The sequence below is a fragment of the Lutra lutra genome, chromosome 14, assembly GCF_902655055.1.
Source record: "Lutra lutra chromosome 14, mLutLut1.2, whole genome shotgun sequence".
Taxonomy (NCBI): Eukaryota; Metazoa; Chordata; class Mammalia; order Carnivora; family Mustelidae; genus Lutra; species Lutra lutra.
In genome coordinates this window covers 56,484,281-56,504,340 of record NC_062291.1, presented here as the reverse complement: position 1 = coordinate 56,504,340, position 20,060 = coordinate 56,484,281, and the positions used below count along the sequence as shown (strand labels likewise).

Here is a 20,060-nt window from a genome sequence, read left to right as displayed (position 1 = left end):
TGAAGAAATTAAAAATTAAGTTCACACCAGTTAAATGGTATATCCAGAGTCACACAGTGCTTAGCAGAGGCTGGTTTTAGAACTAGATCTGTTCAGTTTAAAAATCTACACCCTTCCCTCTCCTGTACTGCCTAGCAAGGTAAAGGACATGAATTTGAAAGTTAAGTATATAACACCCAATTTGAACTAGACTCTAGGAAACATTTTTAATGCAGCCTCAAACACTAAAATTGCTTATCAGTGTGATAGCATATATCAGTACTTTTCTCGTGATTGCCAAATAATACTCCACTCTGTAGATACACCACATTTTAGTTGCTTATTCATCAGCTGGTAGACATTTGAGCTATTATAACTAATGCTGCTATGAACATTCATGTATATAAAACAGGCTTAGCTTATTAACCCTGATTAGTTATCCACTGAATGTTGATTTTTAGCATGATATTAGAATTTTAAATATGCTCTTGATGGGTTTGAGAAGCCACTATAAGGGAAAAAGAGGAGTAGGCAGAATACCAGAATGCTAGGCCCTCCTCAGCATCTCTTGAGAAGGTCTCGCTTAGAACTTTACAACCTTGCCCATGCTATTTTTGTATGAAACCAAAACAGCCTTGGGATCCACGCTTATGATCTTATAGCATAGTGCCTTCTGAAAAGACTCCAGCCCTGAATCCAGGAGCCATGCGTGGGGCTGCGGTAGGCAGAGATGGTGAGAAGTGGTTTTTCCTCCCCCTGTAATTGCTGCCCACGGTTCGCACTGCTTCATTCTATACCGGACACTTTCCATCACTCCTTTGATACCTTTCTCCTGGAGAGGATGTGTATAGCAGAGTTGTGTTAGAGATTGGAATAATGAAGCAGAGGGGCTGTATTTTCACACAGGAAAAGCAGTAACTTAAACCAAAAACATCACTCTCCAGATATCATTGACCAGTCCCCAGCCCAGGGCAGTTCCTCTCTGTATGTGTCCCATGCAGGCCTTAAAGTGATTCCATTTTCACAGGCCCATGATTTTTCTTTCCAAGGCTCCAACTTGCTCTTTTTACAAGTGAAATTATGAAGATTTTTAATCATGGGTTGTATGCATATAATGTTTCATGTAACTCGTATTTTATGTTACTCTGTTTGGTTATAAAAGGGACATGGGCTTTGTGATGATAAATCTAGACTGAATGCTGGCAGTCCTGTGCTCTTCTGCTGACGCAGCCTAACCTTCACATCGGGTTGCCCATAAATGCAGACTATAGTCAGTGGCTGTTTCAAAGGGTGCTGTGAGAGTTGATGAAAACCTGTCTCCCGTTTCATCCCACTTGGAGACAGTCATGTTATAATATACGGCTGCTGCGTCTTCTGCAGTGGCCACTCATCCTTTTCAGTTACTTCCTTAATTCAGCATCATAAGTAGCAGTGGCAGAGGTGAGGACAGCTTCCCTATAGACAATGGGCAGGGCTGGTAAGTTTTGTGCCAAGGATGTGGTCATGCCATGATACTAGCAAACATTCATTCATTAAGCCAGATTGTAAAATTATGTAAAGAGAGTCCTCCTGTTGCTGATTTTCAACATGGGTAGACTATACACATCCCTTTTTCCCTTTTCTGGTTAGAGCTGGTAGAACACAGAATTCATTTGGCTCAGTCATGTACAGAGGGGTTGGCTGGTGCCCAGGGGTCTGTTTTAGGGGACACTCACTTCCATTACAGCAATATTACTGACTTTTGTCTGCTTTTTAGGTCTTTTTGACAGTCCCCCAGGGTCAGATGATGCAAAGCTCATCGATATATTTTATCCTGGAGATCAGCAGTCTGTGACCTTTGGAACCAAGTCAAGAGTAGGAATGGGTGGCATGGAAGCCAAGGTAAGGATTTGATGCTCTTACTGCCTGTAACAGATATAAAACCAGACAATATTTTACCCTTTTTACTTTGTGAGTGTTTGGGCATTAATGGTTATGATAATAAGCACATATGTACTTAAATGTGCACATCTAAATACGGATTTTCGCATATTGTGTACCTATATTTAGTCATGTCTGTGTATGTGTTCTCTTTACTAATACTATATGGCGCATTCATATTGTAAACTTGTCAAGGGCAGGGTCTGTATATTTTTCATAATTCATAAATCCTCTAATGTTATCAGCTCAAAAGTTTCTTTTTTTTTTTAAGATTTTATTTGAGAGAAAGTGAGAGCTAGAGTGGGCATACACACAGAGGGAAAGGGAGAAGCAGGCTCCCTGCTGAGCAAGGATCCCAGTGCAGGGCTCAATCCCAGGACTCTGGGATTATGACCTGAGATGAAGGCAGATGCTCAACTGACTAAGCCACTCAGGCACCCTCTTTCTTTTTTTTCTTTTAAGATTTTTTTTTTTTTTTTAAGTAATCTCTACACCCAGCATGGGTTTCAAACTCACAACCCTGAGATCAAGAGTCACCTACTCCATGGACTAAGGCCGCCAGGTGCCCCAGCTCAAATATTCTTTATGAAATCTTTGAGAAATTCTTCCCTCCCATTACTCTAGGAAGTAATATCCTTAAGATACAGCATCATATGTGGCAATGGCAGAGACATACGAAAAAGGTATGCAAAGGCTAAAAGAACTTGGGCTCAGACCCTGGTCAAACACCAGACTGAACACTGAGCATAAAGGGTGGATTGACTCAGCATTAGGCAGCACATGCTGAAGCTGGGCTGGGAAGAAGGCATGAGCTGAGTGTGTGTTCAGACCTTCCGAGCTGTTGGAAACATTCCTGCGTATACTTCGATTGCTCAGTATCACATTGTATTGTCTATCTTTTTGCAAGTTTATAGTGTGGATGACTAGACCCTGCAAAGGTCTGAATCTCATAATGGGATCTAACCTCTCCTATTAGGTGAAAGCGGCCCTCTGGGCTTTGCAAGGTGGCACTTCTGTGGTTATTGCCAACGGAACCCACCCAAAGGTGTCTGGGCATGTCATCACAGACATTGTGGAGGGAAAGAAAGTTGGCACCTTCTTTTCTGAAGTAAAGCCTGCAGGTAAGTAGTTCTTTGTAGAGACCCATGGTTTGTGGATGATAGGTAGCCACACCATGGCCTAGATGAGACTGAAGACCAAGCTCTCCTCTAGGAACAGAGATCACAAAATCGATGTGTTGATATCATGAATTCTGGTAATGTCTCAAACATGCTTGCAAAATTGGATTTTGCTTTGCTTTTGTTAAATTTAGCTAACCTGCTCTGCTAGACTTCCTGTTTTTCTCTAAAACCACTAAGTTAAAGAATATAAGCATCCATTTTCTTAAGAAACATTTGCTAGACCCATGCTGGATGCCTAGAGATGCAAAGATGCGTAAGACATGATATGTACTCTGAATTGTTCACAAAAACAGAATTGCCAAATAATCTGCATTCAGAAATGGAAACATTAGAGAATATAAACCAAAGTGGAATTGAAAGAACTCCATGAGATATAAATTATGTTGTCCAGTTTGGAAATACAAGTTTCTTGTATTTGTGCTTGAGTTAATCTAATCTATTCTTTTGCCATTTTATTGGTCCGAGTGACCTCTGGGAAACAACACACCAAAACACTGAGCATTCGTTCTGTGCACATGCTGGGGTAGCAGTCTGTGATCTGATGTTTGCAAATATTTTTACAGGTCCTACCGTTGAGCAGCAGGGAGAAATGGCTCGATCAGGAGGAAGGATGCTGGCCACTTTGGAACCTGAGCAGGTAATAACCCTAGCTAATAGTTTTGTTGGTTTTCAGAGTAAGTCATGCTGTAAGGTTTAGTGCACAGTCAAGCCTGTCTCCCCCTTCATTCCTCATGGCCCCAGAGAGTTATTCTAGTTATAGGTATGATCCAGATTTGTTCTGCCTTTTTTCTTTCTCCAAATTTTATTTTCCCTTTTGTCTTTGTAGCCTGAGGCCTAAGGTAGCTTTTCATCAATCTAATATTTTGATCAAAAACATCATGAAAATGATGAGACCAAGGAAACTCCCTAATCCTGCCACATCCCAGACAGGGAAATGGAGGAAAACTGCTTATTCTAACCCATCTGAATCACTTAACTTACCTATTAGATGCAAGCTCAACAGCCTGCTCTCTAGTAGGGTCCTTCCCACAGGGAAGTGGCAGACGCGAAGAGTCTAGAAATGGAAGCAGGTGGAAGCTGGGGATTGGCTTCTCGAGGCTTGTGTTGTTAAGGACAGATTTGAGAGTCGTGCATTTAGGTTTCTTCAAGGAAGCACTGTGGCCTGAGGAATAGGAGAATTTAAAACAACTACAAGTAGAGAGAGGAAAGCAAAGAAAGAGTTTAGCTTGTCTCTTAAGCCACTTCCCATTGCTCCTTCAGTAATCTCACTCATTTGCTACACTTCTTAATCTAGGTGGGTAAGGATTGGGGTCTCTTGGTTCTCTCCCTTTGGCTGAATTCATTAAATACATAATTATGTAAAAAAACCTGGGAGTTAAACTATATAGCCAGTGATACTGAGTATGCGGAGGTGGATGTATTCTGCTGATTCAAAATGCTGGCCCCCTGGGGACAGATTGTGTCTGTCATTCATTGCGGAGATTAGTAGTGAGAGAGGAAGGAAAAAGTGAGAGCTGAGGTGGGGATTGAAAGGAGGTAAGGACATTTCAGTGAGTGGTGACCTTGGGTTTAGGAGCAAGACCTGGCTTATGCAGAGGAGTAGGTTTAAAAGTATGCTGTGCGTTCTTCTTGGATTAATGTGTTTGCTTATTTGTTCAGTGTTTTTACCTTTCTTCCTAGAGAGCAGAGATTATCCATCATCTGGCTGATCTGTTGACGGACCAACGTGAGGAGATCCTGTTAGCCAACAAAAAAGACTTGGAGGAGGCAGAGGGTAAAGACCAAGTGACTGGGAGTCAGTGTTATGGAGGGTTTCTTTTGGTTTTTGTTCTTTGTTTTACTAATAGCTCTTATGTCATAGTCTGCCTAAAGACGAGATTGTTATAGAAGAAATCATGTATTATACATCTTTTTTATTAAGAGTTGCTTGCTAATATTCACTGGGCTTTTTCAAATTGTACTTACCATCTTCAGCTCCTTTCCCAGATACCCTGGTGCAGCCCTCCAGGGGGCTTTTTCTATACCCACAGGTCATGAGCCATGGATACTGTGGCAGTTTCAGTGCAGAAAAAAGATTGAGGACCCCGTCATTTTAGACATTCCCTAATAGCAGCTAACACTTACTGAGGCCTTTCCATGTTGCAAGGCATTGTGCTAAAAGGCTTTAGAGACAGGATATCATTTTATCTTTACAGCATGGTACCTTTGAGTTCGTTAATATTTATTATACCTATTTTATAGAGGAGGAAACTGAAGCACAAGCAAGTTGACATATGCCTAAAACCATATGGCCAATAACAGATCCAGGATTCAAACCCATATGGATTATGCATGTAAAATAGTTGTGGAAGTAGTTTGTGGGGCCTGTGATGAGAGGTAGCGTATCGTGTAGTTAATTAATCAGTGCGTAGTCTGCCCAGAGCTAGCAACAGATGCCATCCACAAGTGCCCCTGAGGTGCAAATGGTAGAGTGAGTGATACAGCCGAACTCACACTGCAGACAGCTAAATACGTAGAGAGTCAAGTCAGCCTCAGTCTTTCTCTCCTTCCTAATTCTCTGTATCTCCACCCTAAAAAAATGGGGGGTGATTTTATGAGGCTTTGAATTTACTTTTCTCTTGAATAAATGTGCCTTAAATTAAACATCCAGATTAGTGGTCTTCCCTTCAAAGAAACCTTGCAAGACTGGCTCATCAACATTACTTTGATTTCTTAAAACGTTTTGAGCTATTGCTTTGGAACTTCCTTTAGAGTTTACATCTGGTCTTTTGAATTTTTGCAGTATTGGAAAGTCATAAAATAGATTCTCAGAAATGGAAGAAATCTTTGATGATAATCTTACCAGTTGTTTAAAAGTAAAAGAATTAAGATCCACTAAGGTTAAAGCTTTTGCTTAAAGTCACACAACTAGTTGTTGGCAGACCTCTGACTTTTGATCCCAGTTATATCTCTCTGGAAATTCATAAGGACACACAGTGGCTTAAGAACAAAGTCCTGGGTATACAGGAGCGTGGTGGTCCCCTTTAACTCGGTAAGCACATTTCAGGAAATGTATCCTAAGAAATTATTTCAGGAAGAGAAAAACATTCTATATGCAATGATTCTTGGAGCAGGGTTATTTATCACCCTGAAAACTGCAGACGACCTCAGTGTTTATTAATAACATAGATCTAGTTAAGTGCATTAAGCTACATTAACTCAGTGGAGTATTTAGCAGTAATTACAACAGTTTTGGCAACATGGAAAACACACATGCATTGTGAGGTGGAAAATTGGAATGTAACATTTAACACTGTATTTAAAACTTGTTAGCACATAGGGAGGGACACAGTCAGGTAGGCATCTGCCTTTGGCTCAGGTTATGATCCCAGGGTCCTGGGATCAAGTACCTCATTGGGTTCCTTGCTCAGCAGGAAGAATGCTTCTCCCTCTGACTGCTGCTCCCCCTACTTGTGCTCGCTCACTCTCTCTTTGATAGATAAAATCTTTAGGAAAAAAACACATAGGGAAAAGTGAAGAAAATGGATTAATGTAATTGGTAAAATGATGATTTAACTTTTTTCTTAATATAATGTTGGTTCCTCTCCTCCTAAGTAGAAAACTTTTTATTATTTTACCTCGGTGGATATAACTATTAAAAAAAAAGAAGAAAAAAGGGGAAATTTTTCATCATCTCATCTCAACATTAACTATAGTAATGATTTGTGTTGTGTGTTTCCAGGTGATTTTTCTGGTGTGTGTGTATGTGTTTCAGGAGTGTGTGTGTAGACAATCACACCATGCAAATGGTGTATTTAAATTGAAAGAAAATGCTGTATGTGAAATTATCATAATTCTCTTTAAGTTTTTATTTCAAAAGAAAACATCTTTATTGCTTCTGATTATAAAAATAAGCTTGTTACAAAAAATTAAAATAATGCTGAGAGAGATCATCAGACATCTCCAGGTCCACATGCATATATGCAAAATTTGATAAATAGGATTTTATCATGCATGTTTTTGGTAGTTTTGCATTTTTCACAAACTGTATCCTGGACAGCTTTCCATAGCTGTATAGCATTATTTGTACAACTGCACTGTAGCTCATTGTCTAAATTTTCAAGTTGAATTTGATTCTACTGTAAAAATGCTGTAACAAGTATCTCATTATATGCAAGTTTGCTCACGCAAATGACAGATTTCTGGAACTGAAATTGCCAGCACAGTGGGTATTGGCTTAGTGCCTTTACATGGTGAACTATCCTGCCAAGAGCCCCCTAGAGAAGCTGTATAAGGGGCATGTCATTGTCTGCTCGAGACCCCCTAAGCTCGTGTCTGTTCCTCACACGGTGCCGTGTGTTCAGTAAGCTGCAGCCTGCCCAGAGCTGCTCCTTTATCTTGTGTTCTTCACACCTCTTCAGGGAGACTTGCAGCTCCTCTGCTGAAACGCCTGAGCCTCTCCACATCCAAACTGAACAGCCTGGCCATCGGCCTTCGACAAATTGCAGCCTCCTCACAGGATAGCGTGGGGCGTGTTTTGCGCCGAACCCGAATTGCCAAAAATTTGGAACTAGAACAAGTGACTGTCCCAATTGGAGTCCTGCTGGTCATCTTTGAGTCCCGCCCTGACTGTCTGCCCCAGGTATGGGCCTGCCATTGGGGTAGGGGAAGAATGTATTTTCAGCACGTGAAATAAGTCTCCCAAAGATAGTTTTCTTTTTTCTCTTTTTTTTGGTGAGAAAGTCTTACCTTTTTTCCTCCCCCAGAGGTAATTTTTGGGACTTTTCAGGTGCTTAATTTATGTTACTGATTCTTCCAAGTGATTCCAAAGTAGGTATTTATATATACATTTTACAGTTGAAGAAACTGAAGTTAATAGAAGTTCCTATTCCTGTCACTTGTAAAGGATGGAGCTGGGACGTGAACCCAGATAAAACCTTCACAGCACAATGCTGGAGCACATTGCCATATCTCAGCTCATTGGGGCACTTTATTCCCTGACCTCTTTCTAGCTTCCTGCAAGGTCATTCATCTAGTACCTGGTTTTGCCCATGTGAAAAAGATCCTTTATTGTTAGTGTCACAGATGGTCTCCTGGATGTAAATCTCTGAGGAAAACTTTTAGTAGTTCATGGAAACTAGAATGCAACATCTTTAAGGAATTTGACTGTCACAGGCTAATGTTGAGAAACCGTGTGTTAAAAGATTTTACTAAGCAGCCATGCCTTGATTCATCAGGTGGCATTAGAGTGTTGCCCCACTGGTTACCCACTCTCCCAGAAATCTGAGGCCATTTTCCCACCATGCTGACCAGTAGGATGATACCAGCTTTCTTTGCACTAGCATCAAGTCTTAAGGAGCAGTTCTACTTAAAAACAACAGATGTTTAGGGCATAGGGTGAGCCTGGGGTCTTCCCTCCCTTAATCCGTGAGGATTAAATGGATTAGGTTTTATAAAGTGACTACACAGTGCTTGGCACAGGAGGAGTACTCAGTTGAGTGCTAACTGTTGCAATGGTTGCTTTTTCCCTTTGGCTCACTGCTCCCCTCTTTGATCTGCAGGTGGCAGCCTTGGCTATTGCGAGTGGTAACGGCTTGTTACTCAAAGGAGGAAAGGAGGCCACACACAGCAATCGGATTCTTCACCTTTTGGCCCAAGAGGCCCTCTCAATCCACGGAGTCAAAGAGGCCATACAGCTGGTAGGTCCTTGGGAATGAGCCCCATCAGGCACAGAAGCCCAGGTCAGGTGTTTGGGTGTTTGAAGCAAAGCTTAGGTTACCTAAGGCCAAGCCACTTGTACAGGCAAGCTTGACTGGAAGAGCAGCAGGTCCTGTGCACCTGCTGACCCTGGATGATGCCAGAGGCTTCCTGGGCCCAAGAAGTCGTCAGTGGCTTGGGAAGGCCACTGTCATACAGCTGTGCCCTGGCACTGTGATTTACAAGAATGCCTGGTAGCCCTTCATTCTTGGGGCACACTTACGTAGAGTATCAGGTCAGGGTTCTGCCCACTGGCAGAGTGATTTAGGGCAAGTCAGATGAAACACAGTTTATGAACCCATTGTGCAGCATGTGAGTATGAGGTCATGCTATTATCACTGTTGTCATTGTGCTCGTTACTTTAACTATCGTCTTACTCTCCTCAATCATCAAGTGGAGTCATTGAACTGGACTGTAATAGCTGGAGTTTACTGAGCACCTGCTGTAGGCAAGGCAGCTTCCATCCATGCCTCATTCAGCCCTCACAACAACCGTAGCAGGAAAATGCCAACAGTATTAGGGAAAAAACAGGCTCAGTGCTAAAAGTAACTCACAGAAAATCACACAGTCTGTGGGAGAGTGTAGATTTGAACCTCAGCTGACTCCAGATCCATCTCTTTCTCTATTGAGGCCCACTTACTCCAACGTGCTGGGATTCTGCTGGCTGCTGGGACAGTGTCTGTAAACCCGCTGCCTTACATACTCACTGACAAGAATTGGATTTTTTCCTATAGCAACATAGGGGGTGGAAAGGGCACAGACTTGATGGATTCAAATCCCAGCTCTGCTGCATCCTAGCTTAATTAGACAGGTTTCCTTCCAGCCCTCTTCCTACTGCTATATCATATCCATACAGAAATTGTGCAGCTCTTATGTGAACAACTCTAGGACTTTTTCCATGGATCCGCATACACACATATATAACTGGCAGCCTATCCAGCTGTAGAATGTTTGCAGCACCCCAGAAGGTTCCTGGGTCCCTCCTAATCAGTATGGCTCTCTTCCCCCTGTAATGGCCACCTCTTTGCTTCTTTCACATTGAATCTGTTTTGGTTATACTTTTTTTTTTTTTTTAAGATTTTATTTATTTACTTGACAGACAGAGATCACAAGTAGGTAGAGAGGCAGGCTCCCTGCTAAGCAGAGAGCCTGATGCGGGCCTCAGTCCCAGGACCCTGAGGTCACGACCTGAGCCGAAGGCAGAGGCTTTAACCCACTGAGCCACCCAGGTGCCCCTGTTTTGGTTATTTTTGAACTTCATTATAAATGGCATCATACAAAATATACTCTTTTGTGTTGTTGGGGTTTTTTAAATTATTTATTTGAGAGAGAGGGAGAGCAGGGGGGGACAGGCAGAGGAAGAGGGAGAAGCAAGCTCCCTGCTCCGATGCCAGGGCTCAATCCCTGGGATCATGACCTGAGCCAAAGGCAGACGCTTAATCAACTGAGCCACCCAGGCACTCCTTTGTGTTCTATTTCTTTTGTTCACCTTTATGTCTGTGAAGGTCATCCACGATATTACCTCAAGCTGTTGTTTTCTCTTGTCTGTCGCCATGTGGTTTTCCATTTACACGTATATGCTACAGTTTGTCCTTTCTTCCTTTGGCCAGCTTTAGGGCTGTTTCCGATTTGGGGCTACACAGAATAAAGTTGCTATGAACATTCTCGTACATATGTATTTGTATTTCTGTTGTAAGTCACATGACATATGGGTGAAATTAAAAGAGGAGGGGAAAAGGCCATCACCCCAGTGTCTTGACAAGCGCTTCATGGCAGGATAGAGGTGGTCAGCAGCACTCTGGGTGCTGCTACTTTGTATTTCATTAGGTCAGATGTCATTTTCATTTTTATTCTGTACCTCTTCAGGTGAATACCAGAGAAGAAGTGGAAGATCTTTGTCGCCTAGACAAAATGATAGATCTGATCATTCCACGAGGCTCTTCCCAGCTGGTCAGAGATATCCAGAAAGCTGCTAAGGGAATCCCAGTGATGGGGCACAGTGAGGGGATCTGCCACATGTATGTGGATTCAGAGGCCAGCGTCGATAAAGTCACCAGACTGGGTGAGCTGGATGGGGCCCCTGCTGTTTGCAGGCAAGATATTTATCAGATCCTGTGTGGCTTGGGAGCACGTTATTAGAAAAAGTTCTTTGTCTTCCTTTTTTCAGTCCGAGACTCTAAGTGTGAATATCCAGCTGCCTGTAATGCTTTGGAGACTCTCTTAATCCACCGAGATCTGCTGAGAACACCATTATTTGACCAGATCATTGACATGCTGAGAGTGGAACAGGTATGACAAGTCCCAGGACTCATACATCACTTCCTGTCTTCCATTTTGAGATTTCGAAGCCTGTGGGATTAGACCAGGAGCAGCTGCCATACCATTTATGGCAATTTAAGAAGCAGTATTTTTGAGCATTTACTGTGGACGTAGTTCTGTGCTCAGTACACAGCGAGTAAGACACATCCCTGCTTTGTCAAAATCTAGTCTATGGAAGAAACCCATATTCCAGTAGCTGTATTACAGAGTGGAATGTGGTAAGTGCTAAGAGAGGGCAAAGATAAGACCGATCACGTGGCAGTTCTGTTTCTGGGAGCCTTTTATTGAGGCAGCCTTGTTTAAAGTTTATTTCTGAACACACATTTCTGCTTGGATTTGATTTGGAAAGATTGTGCAGAAATGTTTTCAAACAGAGATTTATATGTGTCCACCCCTCCACCAGTGTCTTCAATTACCAGTATTGATGTACTTAATACAATGATATTTGGGAGTCAACAATTTGTATAATGTTCTCCCTAGATTGTTTTATTACCATTTCATTGAGGTTGTAAAAACCAGTGCCGGTAAGTTTCAGACAAATGTATGTTCCATCTTAAGTTCCTAATTGCAAGAAAATAGATGCTCTCCAGGCAAAAGTGGGCAATCTCAAGTTTTCTGGCAGAACACATTGTAAACTTTAATGTCTGATGCCATGGCACCCTTTCATAATTACATAAACAAGCGCAGCATTTAGAGAAAGTAGCTGCTGGCCTTGGTTGCTTTGACCCTGAGTGTGACTTTTCCCTTTCATCCTTTACCTGGAAAGGAATGCCCCAGTCATAACAAATGGGTGGGCATGGTCCCAATGAGAACCTGAAAGGATTGTTTTGAAAATGAAAATGCACCCCACAAATTAAAAATGGAATTAGATTACATGATCACTCAAGTTTGGGACCTTCCTTGATACTATTGGCCTATTTGATGGGCCACCTGTGTATGCCATACACCACATGAACTGGACTAGACAGGAGGAAAATTGTCCTTTAGCTGGGAATAAACCTCCTGTTCCTGATTCAGACAAACCCGTGATATCCTTAGTCATTCTCAAGATTGCCTTGCAATATTCTTTGAATCAAAATCAGTCAATATGTGTACTTCATGTAATACCTTTGTATTTCCTGAAGTAAACCAGCAGGGTGACTTGCCCAGAGCTAGGGCTCAGGGATGGGTTTCCTCTCCCTGAAGAGAACATGGTTGGTCCCCAGGCCTGGAGGAAGAGGGGTTCCAGGAAAAAGGGCCTTGGGAACAACAATTACAGGACAGACACCACTTGTTGTAACTTGAGTGAAAGGAAGAGCTGGGTCCCCAAGAATCAGGGCTTGAACGCTGCCCTGTGGAGGTCACAGAGAATGAAGCCTAAGTGGGATCAGACTTGTCAGGGGGGACCCTCAGTGTCCAGCCCCCAGTTCTTAAATTCCTCCAGCTAGGAGCACAGTTAGCCCCCAAGTCTGTCACTTAGCTGGGCCTAGAGGTGGGGCCTGACAAAAGTTGGAATTCTGACAAGTAACCACAGTTTGACCCGGCTACTGACTAAATACTCTTTTCCTCTAAAGCACACCTATGACTCTCTGGAGGGAAGGAGTAGAATGTATACGAGCCATCTCCCCCTTTCCATGCGATTCCATATCTGAGTCCCATATGCAGGGGATGGGATTTTTGTAGTCAAGTGTTCATTTCAGTAAGATGCCAGCGGTCGAGGGCTTATGTTGATAGCCTGTTAAATGCCTTGCACATTCTTAACATTCAGAGGCTTCCTGCTTAAATCCCTGTTCCAGTTTTAACTGAGGGCCCCTTGCTGGCAAGCGGCCAGTCAGCATTTTCCCAAGCAGAGCATCCTGGAGGGTGGAGCACACTTCTAAAGGAAGGCAGGGCTGGTTTAATCATCTGTGCCGCAGCACCCACAGGCTCCCCCCCTTCAGGCTCATCTGGCTATTTGGTCCTAGAGAAGAAGTGTGAGCTGGCTTCCTGCTGCTGTGTTTATATTGTCACCCCTCAACTTCCTCTGCTCCAGGTGAAAATTCACGCGGGCCCCAAGTTCGCTTCCTATCTGACCTTCAGCCCCTCTGAAGTGAAGTCCCTCCGAACGGAGTATGGGGACCTGGAGTTGTGCATTGAAGTGGTGGACAGCGTCCAGGAGGCCATTGACCACATCCACAAGTACGGCAGCTCACACACAGATGTCATCGTCACGGAGAATGGTCAGTGCACACGTGCCTCAGGCATATGGCGCCTGGTTTTTCCACCTTGGTCTCCTCTCAGCCCCTCTGGCTACAGGAAAACATAGTCGGAATAGACTAATGATAATGCCTGCCATCGATTGTATTTGCCCATCTGCTGCCTCATTGTATTGTCACAGCGGCCCCAGGGGAGGAGGCAGGGAAGAGATAGTTAGCTACACTCTGCAGATGACTCACTCTGTCACAGGGAATACCATTTAATCCAGACAACAGTCTCTCCAGGCTTTTGGAATAAACCCATTTACAGCTGAGGAAACCCAGGCTCAGGGGGCTGAGGGCAGAAGCAGCTCTTCACACACATTCATTCATTGCACAGATGTGTACCGAGAGACCTCCAAGTTGTCAGGCACTGGAGGCCCAGCGGGAAAGGCAGCCAGCATGGCCCCTCAAGGGATCTGTGGTTGGTTGGGGAATCACAACACCGCCAATAATAATAGCTAATGTTTACTAGCACTTACGTGTGCTAGGCTCTGGGGTGAGTGCTCTGTGGATGTCAAGTCCTTTATCCTCCACACAACCCTGTGAGCTAGGTAATATTATTAGTCTCCATTTTGCTCAGGCACAGAGAGGTTCAGAAACCTGCTCAAGGTCACCCAGCTAGTGGGCATGGCATGGAATTGGAATTCAGACTTAGGGATTCTGGTTCCAGAGTCTTATAAAGAGATAGTATAGTTAAGCTGTTGCAGCATGAAGGGTATGTCTACAGGAGGAGATCTGTATTCCAACCCAGTCTTTTCCAGGCAAATACTCTTTCCATAACAGGGACTGATAAAGCTGGGTTAGCCTTCTTCCTTTTCAGATTTTTCACAAGTCTGCATGTTTAATGTGTAGGGAAGCTCTTCAGGGGCCTGGGCCCAGCCCTGGTCAGTCACCAGTGTGTGACTATAAGGAGGGATATTTTCCATGGGTCACCCTAACTCACTGTCCTCTCTTCATGCTGCAGAGAAAACAGCAGAATTCTTTCTCCAGCATGTAGATAGTGCCTGTGTATTCTGGAACGCCAGCACTCGCTTCTCTGATGGCTACCGGTTTGGACTGGGTAAGAAAGATTCTGATCAGGAGAAAAAGAGGCCCCTTTGTGAATCACCGTGTCCAAGGAGCTGGTGAGGGTGGAGGAGACACCTGTTCTTTGAAGTCACACATGCTTAAGATAAAAGAGAAGAATTATGGGAGGGCGGTTGATGAGAGAGAATCCTCAGAGCAACCATGGGCTGGGAGAAGTCCTGTGCTCTAAACATTTTGTGTATTAAGAAGGTAGGTACTTGTTTTTCTTTTTCATAGACCTTTGAAATTCAGAGAAGTGAAGTAACTTGCCCAAAGCCCCCGAGCTGTCTCCCAGACGCACACTTAGACAAGTCCAGAGCCTAGGTTGTTCCCATTACAGTACGGGCAGAGCACAGCATGTCTGCGTGCACAGGTCACGACAGGCGTGCATGCTGAGGTCCCTCAGGAGCTGTTGCAGACTCACTCCTTCAAAGAGACAAAGCCAGGTTGCCTGAGAGGGATTCCCCGTGAGGACAAGACAATAGAAGGTTTTAATACATATGCTGGGCTTAAATAGGCAGTATCAAAAACAAGTAAGTCCAGAGGTGCAGGGTTTATTTCTAAAGCACGCCTTTGAAATAAAAAGCTTCAGAAAAGTAACTTTAGAAAAAAAAGAAAGGAAGAAAGAACCCCCGCCTTCTCCCCATCCATCATTAGAAATAAAGTCGGGCACCTGGCTGGCTCAGGTAGAGTATACAGCTTTTGATCTCAGGGTTGTGAGTTCGAGCCCCGTGAAGAAAGAACAAAAGAAAATCTCCATTCCCCAGTATAGAGATTTTTAGACAGTCTCTGGTTTTCAGGGGTACCATTATAAAGAGCACCAATAGGCATTTGTGACACATCTGAGAATTATTTTAATTCCTCTGAACTTTTCAATAGATCTGCCTAGAGAACAGTTCTCACTGAATTACTAAAGTTTGTTAAAGAGAATTTTATCCAGTTATTCTTAGCCATTAGGGTCTTTACTGTTAGTTACCTGTTTCTGTTATGTTGGGGTTTTGATTTAATTGTCACATCCCTTCCTTTCACTGATTTTCATTTTCCATGTTGTTAATGAAGAAATAGCAGCATACTTTTAGGGGCTGAGGTACCTAGCTTTCAAGCAAAAGTCCAGGATGGGGAAAGAGCAAATGACCACTCCATCGTCTGTCCATCACGTGCTCAGAGCAAATGCTCAAACTCTGGTTGAGTTAAATTCCTATGAAGTGCATTAATAACAGTGACAGATGGTGTTTATTGAGCATTTACATATTCTTAGCACTGTGCTGTGTATCACATGCATTGTCTCACTTAGTTTTATGTGATGGGTTCTATTCTGTTCCTTGTTTTCCAAATGAACAGAAGCAGAGAAGATGGTTCCACCATGTGCCTGAAGTCTTGTGGTCCCTCTGCTATTAAACCAGAATTCAAATCTGGTGGTCACACTATCCTTGCCAACCACTACTCCCTAGCACGTCCTCACTCAGGCCTCTGCGCTGCTGGTCTCTGCCTGCAGCACCTCTCCACCTGCCCCTCCACTGGCTGGATCCTCGTCATTGTTCAGGGTTCAGAGGAAAGTCCCTTCTCAGGGAGACCCTCCCTAACCACTCTACCAGTGTGGTGGCCCCCCACCTCACACAGTCTGTCCCAGCACCCTTCCCTGCACTCCCAGCACCACAAGGAATTATTTGCTAAACTATTCTTTGACTGCCTTGCCCACAGAAGTATGAGCTCTAAGATTACATGACCTTGCATTGGGTATTCACCACTGCCTCCCCAGGGACCACCTTGGTGCCTCTTACATAGTACATGCTCAGGAAAATTGTGACGGACAAGGGAACCCTGCCTCCACTGTATCCCATGTGGGACACCCAGCCAGATCATGGAAAACCCCTAACACCATGAGTTTAAGCTTAGAGCAAGAGGGAAGGAAAATGAACAGTCCCCTTTCGTGTATTCAGTAACTGTCTAGTGAGTGCCTATGGACTAAGAATTCTGGGGGATACTGAGAACATGTCCCATCCCTTCCATTCTGGGACTTAGAGAATAGTTGAGGAGATGAAACCTTGATACTGGACATTGTTGTATACTTCAAAAAATGCCTGAATGTCAAATTATGATACACAGTCTAGACACCAAGCAGATATCAGCCAGCATTCCTAGTATTGTCAAAATGCATTTGGGATAAAAGTGTGGAGGAGAGCCCACACATTGTGTTTTATCAGAAGTAGAGGGCTTATGATTCATAATGACCGGAGGACACGTTGAAGGGGACCGTGGAGCTCAAGCTGATCTGGGAAGGATGGAGCAGGAGTGGGCAGAGTGGAGGGTGGCACATGAGGAGAGGAAGAGCTGTGGGTCTGGTGGGCGGATAGGAAGCAGGGGCTGGGAAAAGCCACATCCTCATCCATGCTTTTCCTCAGGAGCCGAAGTGGGCATCAGCACATCGAGGATCCACGCACGGGGACCAGTGGGACTTGAGGGACTGCTCACCACTAAGTGGCTGCTGCGAGGGCAGGACCACGTGGTCTCAGATTTCTCAGAGCATGGAAGTTTAAAATACCTTCACGAGAACCTCCCTGTGCCTCAGAGAAACACCAACTAAAAGCATTCCAAGAAGAGCCGGGAAAGATTCAAGAGGTCTTCACAGTTAAACCTGTCTTAAGAATCTCAGGGGATGAGCCATTTCTCATCTCCGACTTCGTGGAAGGGTCTGCCTATTGGAAAGTGCACCCAGATGCTTCTGGTCTCTGTTTGGCTACGCCAGGGATGGCTAATGTGCATATTCCAATTCACCCATCTCTTTTTTAGTTAGAAAATGATCGCTGTGAATGGGGGCTTCGCTTAATTGCTGCAGTTAGGGACATCGCTTCATATGGTCCAGTTCCCTTCATGATAGGAACAGAAAGGTGCAGCTTCCCCACAAAAAAGTCAATGGGAAAATCATGGCTGCTTTTACCTTTTTATCGCCTCAGTGAGGTAACATCTCCCCTGACGTTTGGTTGGCAATAGAGCCCATCACACCTAATGTGTTTTTCCACATTTCATCTCCTTATGCTCACACTCATCTTCAAAAAGGAAAGGCTTGGAATTTAGAAGAGGGACAGCCCTTCATTTCATCATTCTCATCAGAAACAGTCGCAAAAATGGACTGAATCATTTCCACGGGGAGGATTGACCTTTTATATTTATTGTGGATTAAGATAAAGCAGCATTCTAGACGCTTGTGCCTCTCCGAGCCCAGAAGATTCAGCACGACTGGGGATGCCGTTGGAACCTGGAACTGCAAGTCCCGGGATGAAGTATCTACAGCAATTATGCTTGAAATTTTTATATAAATTATTTTGTCATCCTACCCTTTTCCTCCAAAACAAAAATTAGAAGGTTATTTTAATACTTTGGATTCTTCCCCCTTTTTGAGAAATAAAGTTCTTATGAAAAGCCTGTATGTGTGGTTAAAGTCCCCACTCTCGCTTGCCCTGGCCCTCTTCTTCCTCTTCCCTCCCTGGGCGCGCACGCCTGCTTTGACACGCTGGCTCTTCTCAGGAAGCTGGTCGGGGAGACCGTCTGTCTGCCTCATGTGTCCGTGGAGGCAGATCCCAGGGGACAAACCCAGCCTGACAGAGGAGAGGAAAACAGAGGAGATTGGGCCCTAGAACATCAGGACTGAGAGCATGGTGACAGAATGAGGTCGGCAGGTATGGATAGCACAAGTGTGCTGCCATGGTGCCAGGACCACACAGCCTCCACTCGGGCAGCTGTGGTCCCAGACCCGACATCCTATTCACTTCGGAAGACCCTCCCTCCATCCAGCTCCTGTTTTAGGGTCCCTGGTGCTCAACAGTCCGCAGTTGAAAGCTCTCTTGTCTCATGGGGGCCCTTCCAAAGAGAAAAGCGCTCACTGACATGCTGCTGCTTAGCCTTTAAGGATGTTTTATGAGCAAAAGAATCACAGTGTCCTGTGGAGCGTGTTCTCAGGCCTGCTCCCAACTCTCCCTCTCATCCAGACCCTTACATGGTCCGGCAGGCCACCCCACCCGCCCTGCCCTCGGATTGGGGGAATTCCGGCATAGCTTGCCTGAAAAGGCAATAGACAAAAGTCCTGCCAGAAACTGTATGGCAGATACCACAATCAGCTCCCAAAAGACAGCAAACACCCCTGGAGTCAAAAATAGAAAGTGACCCAAGAAGGCCGGGGCCCTTGGGGAAGACGCCACTGAGGAGGCAGGCCTGGATCCGGGCCCTGAGCAAGATGAGTCACAGGAGTAGGGAGTGGGCCGAGCACTGGGGCAGGGGACTGGTCCAAGCAGAAGGCCAGAGCTGGGGCTGAAACACAGGTCTGTGGAGCAGGGAACACACCAGTGCAGGGCAGAAGTTCTAAGTGAAGGCATTCCATCCCAGACAGCTGACAGCTGAAGAATCCCAGGGTGGCCACCCTTCTTGGGTGGACAGTCCAGGATTAGATTATTTTTTTTTTAAGATTTTATTTATTTATTTGACAGAGATCACAGGTAGGCAGAGAGGCAGGCAGAGAGAGAGGAGGAAGCAGGCTCCCTGCCGAGCAGAGAGCCCCATGTGGGGCTCGATCCCAGGACCCTGGGACCATGACCCGAGCCGAAGGCAGAGGCTTAACCCACTGAGCCACCCAGGCACCCCCAGGGACTAGATAATAATCAGTGTTATTTGCTCTAGATCCCTTATGTTGCGGAACCATCTCTCCTGTGTTTTGCAGTAACGGGGAGACAGGACAGGGCAGAATACATGTGGTATGCGCGCTTCTGAACTAGAGATTCGTTCCTAACCTCCAAGCCAGCACAATGGTTCTGCCTATTTATTTTTTTTAAGAGACTCTTTTTTTTTTAAAGATTTTTTTTAAAATTTTACTTGAGAGAGAGAGAGAGAGAGCACAAGAGGGGAGAGGGTCAGAGGGAGAAGCAGACTCCCTGCTGAGCAGGGAGCCAGATGCGGGACTTGATCCTGGGACTCCAGGATCATGACCTGAGCTGAAAGCAGTTGCTTAACCAACTGAGCCACCCAGGCACCCGGTTCTGCCTATTTAGATGCATCCTCTGACAGTCCTGTCTGGCTAAGGCTTTAACTCTAATCAAGTCTCCTTTTTGACTGGAGCCATCGTTGTCAATGTGGTTACTCCTTACTTCTGCCTCTCAAACGGACATGGAACAGAATATTTCTGGGTACTATTTTGTGTCCTGTGAGGATAGTGACCTCAAGGCCGCAACTGTAGGAGTGTTTTCAGGTACAAGTAACAGAACCCTCTGCTCTAACTAGTTTCACAAAAGAAATTGTATTTATTGGGTTACATAATTAAGGAAATCCAGACGTGTAGTTCAGGCATGATTTGATCAGGGCTTGGCTCCCTTTCTCTGCAGATCTCTATAAATCGGTGGTTTTCAAACTTGAGAGTCTCAGAATCACCCGCAGGGTTATTAGAATAGATTGCTGACTCAGTAGGTTGGGGTTGGGGCTGAGAATTTGCATTTCTAATAAGGTGGGTTGGATGATGGGAGGGCATCCGGTGAAACTACCATCAGACAGAGGTCCTAACCTCCGCTCTTATTAAACTGGCCTGAATCAATCACTGTAGTAAATGTAGGAATTGAGTTGCATTGTCCCAGGAAATGCAAACAGCTAAGGCTTGAACATG

The 20,060-nt window shown here is 44.5% G+C and overlaps 1 protein-coding gene and 1 long non-coding RNA gene across 8 annotated transcripts in view; one reads left to right on the top strand and one right to left on the bottom strand.

The window, feature by feature from the left end:
• The window catches only part of ALDH18A1 (aldehyde dehydrogenase 18 family member A1), a 39,675-nt gene extending 21,836 nt beyond the window's left edge, over positions 1–17,839 (top strand). For 4 of the 7 annotated variants that reach the window (XM_047702574.1, XM_047702573.1, XM_047702572.1 and 1 more), the window contains exons 8-18: positions 1,736–1,860; positions 2,876–3,020; positions 3,644–3,717; positions 4,761–4,854; positions 7,481–7,701; positions 8,621–8,758; positions 10,683–10,878; positions 10,984–11,105; positions 13,147–13,333; positions 14,316–14,411; positions 16,819–17,839. In XM_047702574.1, coding sequence (XP_047558530.1) covers positions 1,736–1,860; positions 2,876–3,020; positions 3,644–3,717; positions 4,761–4,854; positions 7,481–7,701; positions 8,621–8,758; positions 10,683–10,878; positions 10,984–11,105; positions 13,147–13,333; positions 14,316–14,411; positions 16,819–17,000 — 1,580 coding nt within the window. In that variant the 3' untranslated portion in view covers positions 17,001–17,839. Of the gene's footprint in view, positions 1–1,735; positions 1,861–2,875; positions 3,021–3,643; positions 3,718–4,760; positions 4,876–7,480; positions 7,702–8,620; positions 8,759–10,682; positions 10,879–10,983; positions 11,106–13,146; positions 13,334–14,315; positions 14,412–16,818 lie in introns of all 7 variants that reach the window. The other 3 variants (XM_047702570.1, XM_047702569.1, XM_047702568.1) reach the window with 1 other exon arrangement.
• Positions 16,222–19,747, bottom strand: LOC125084778 (uncharacterized). The gene is made up of 3 exons (XR_007122697.1): positions 19,737–19,747; positions 19,545–19,546; positions 16,222–16,359 (listed from the first exon to the last, which is right to left on the bottom strand). It is a non-coding gene; the product is annotated as an uncharacterized LOC125084778 (long non-coding RNA).
• Positions 19,748–20,060: the final 313 nt, after the last annotated feature.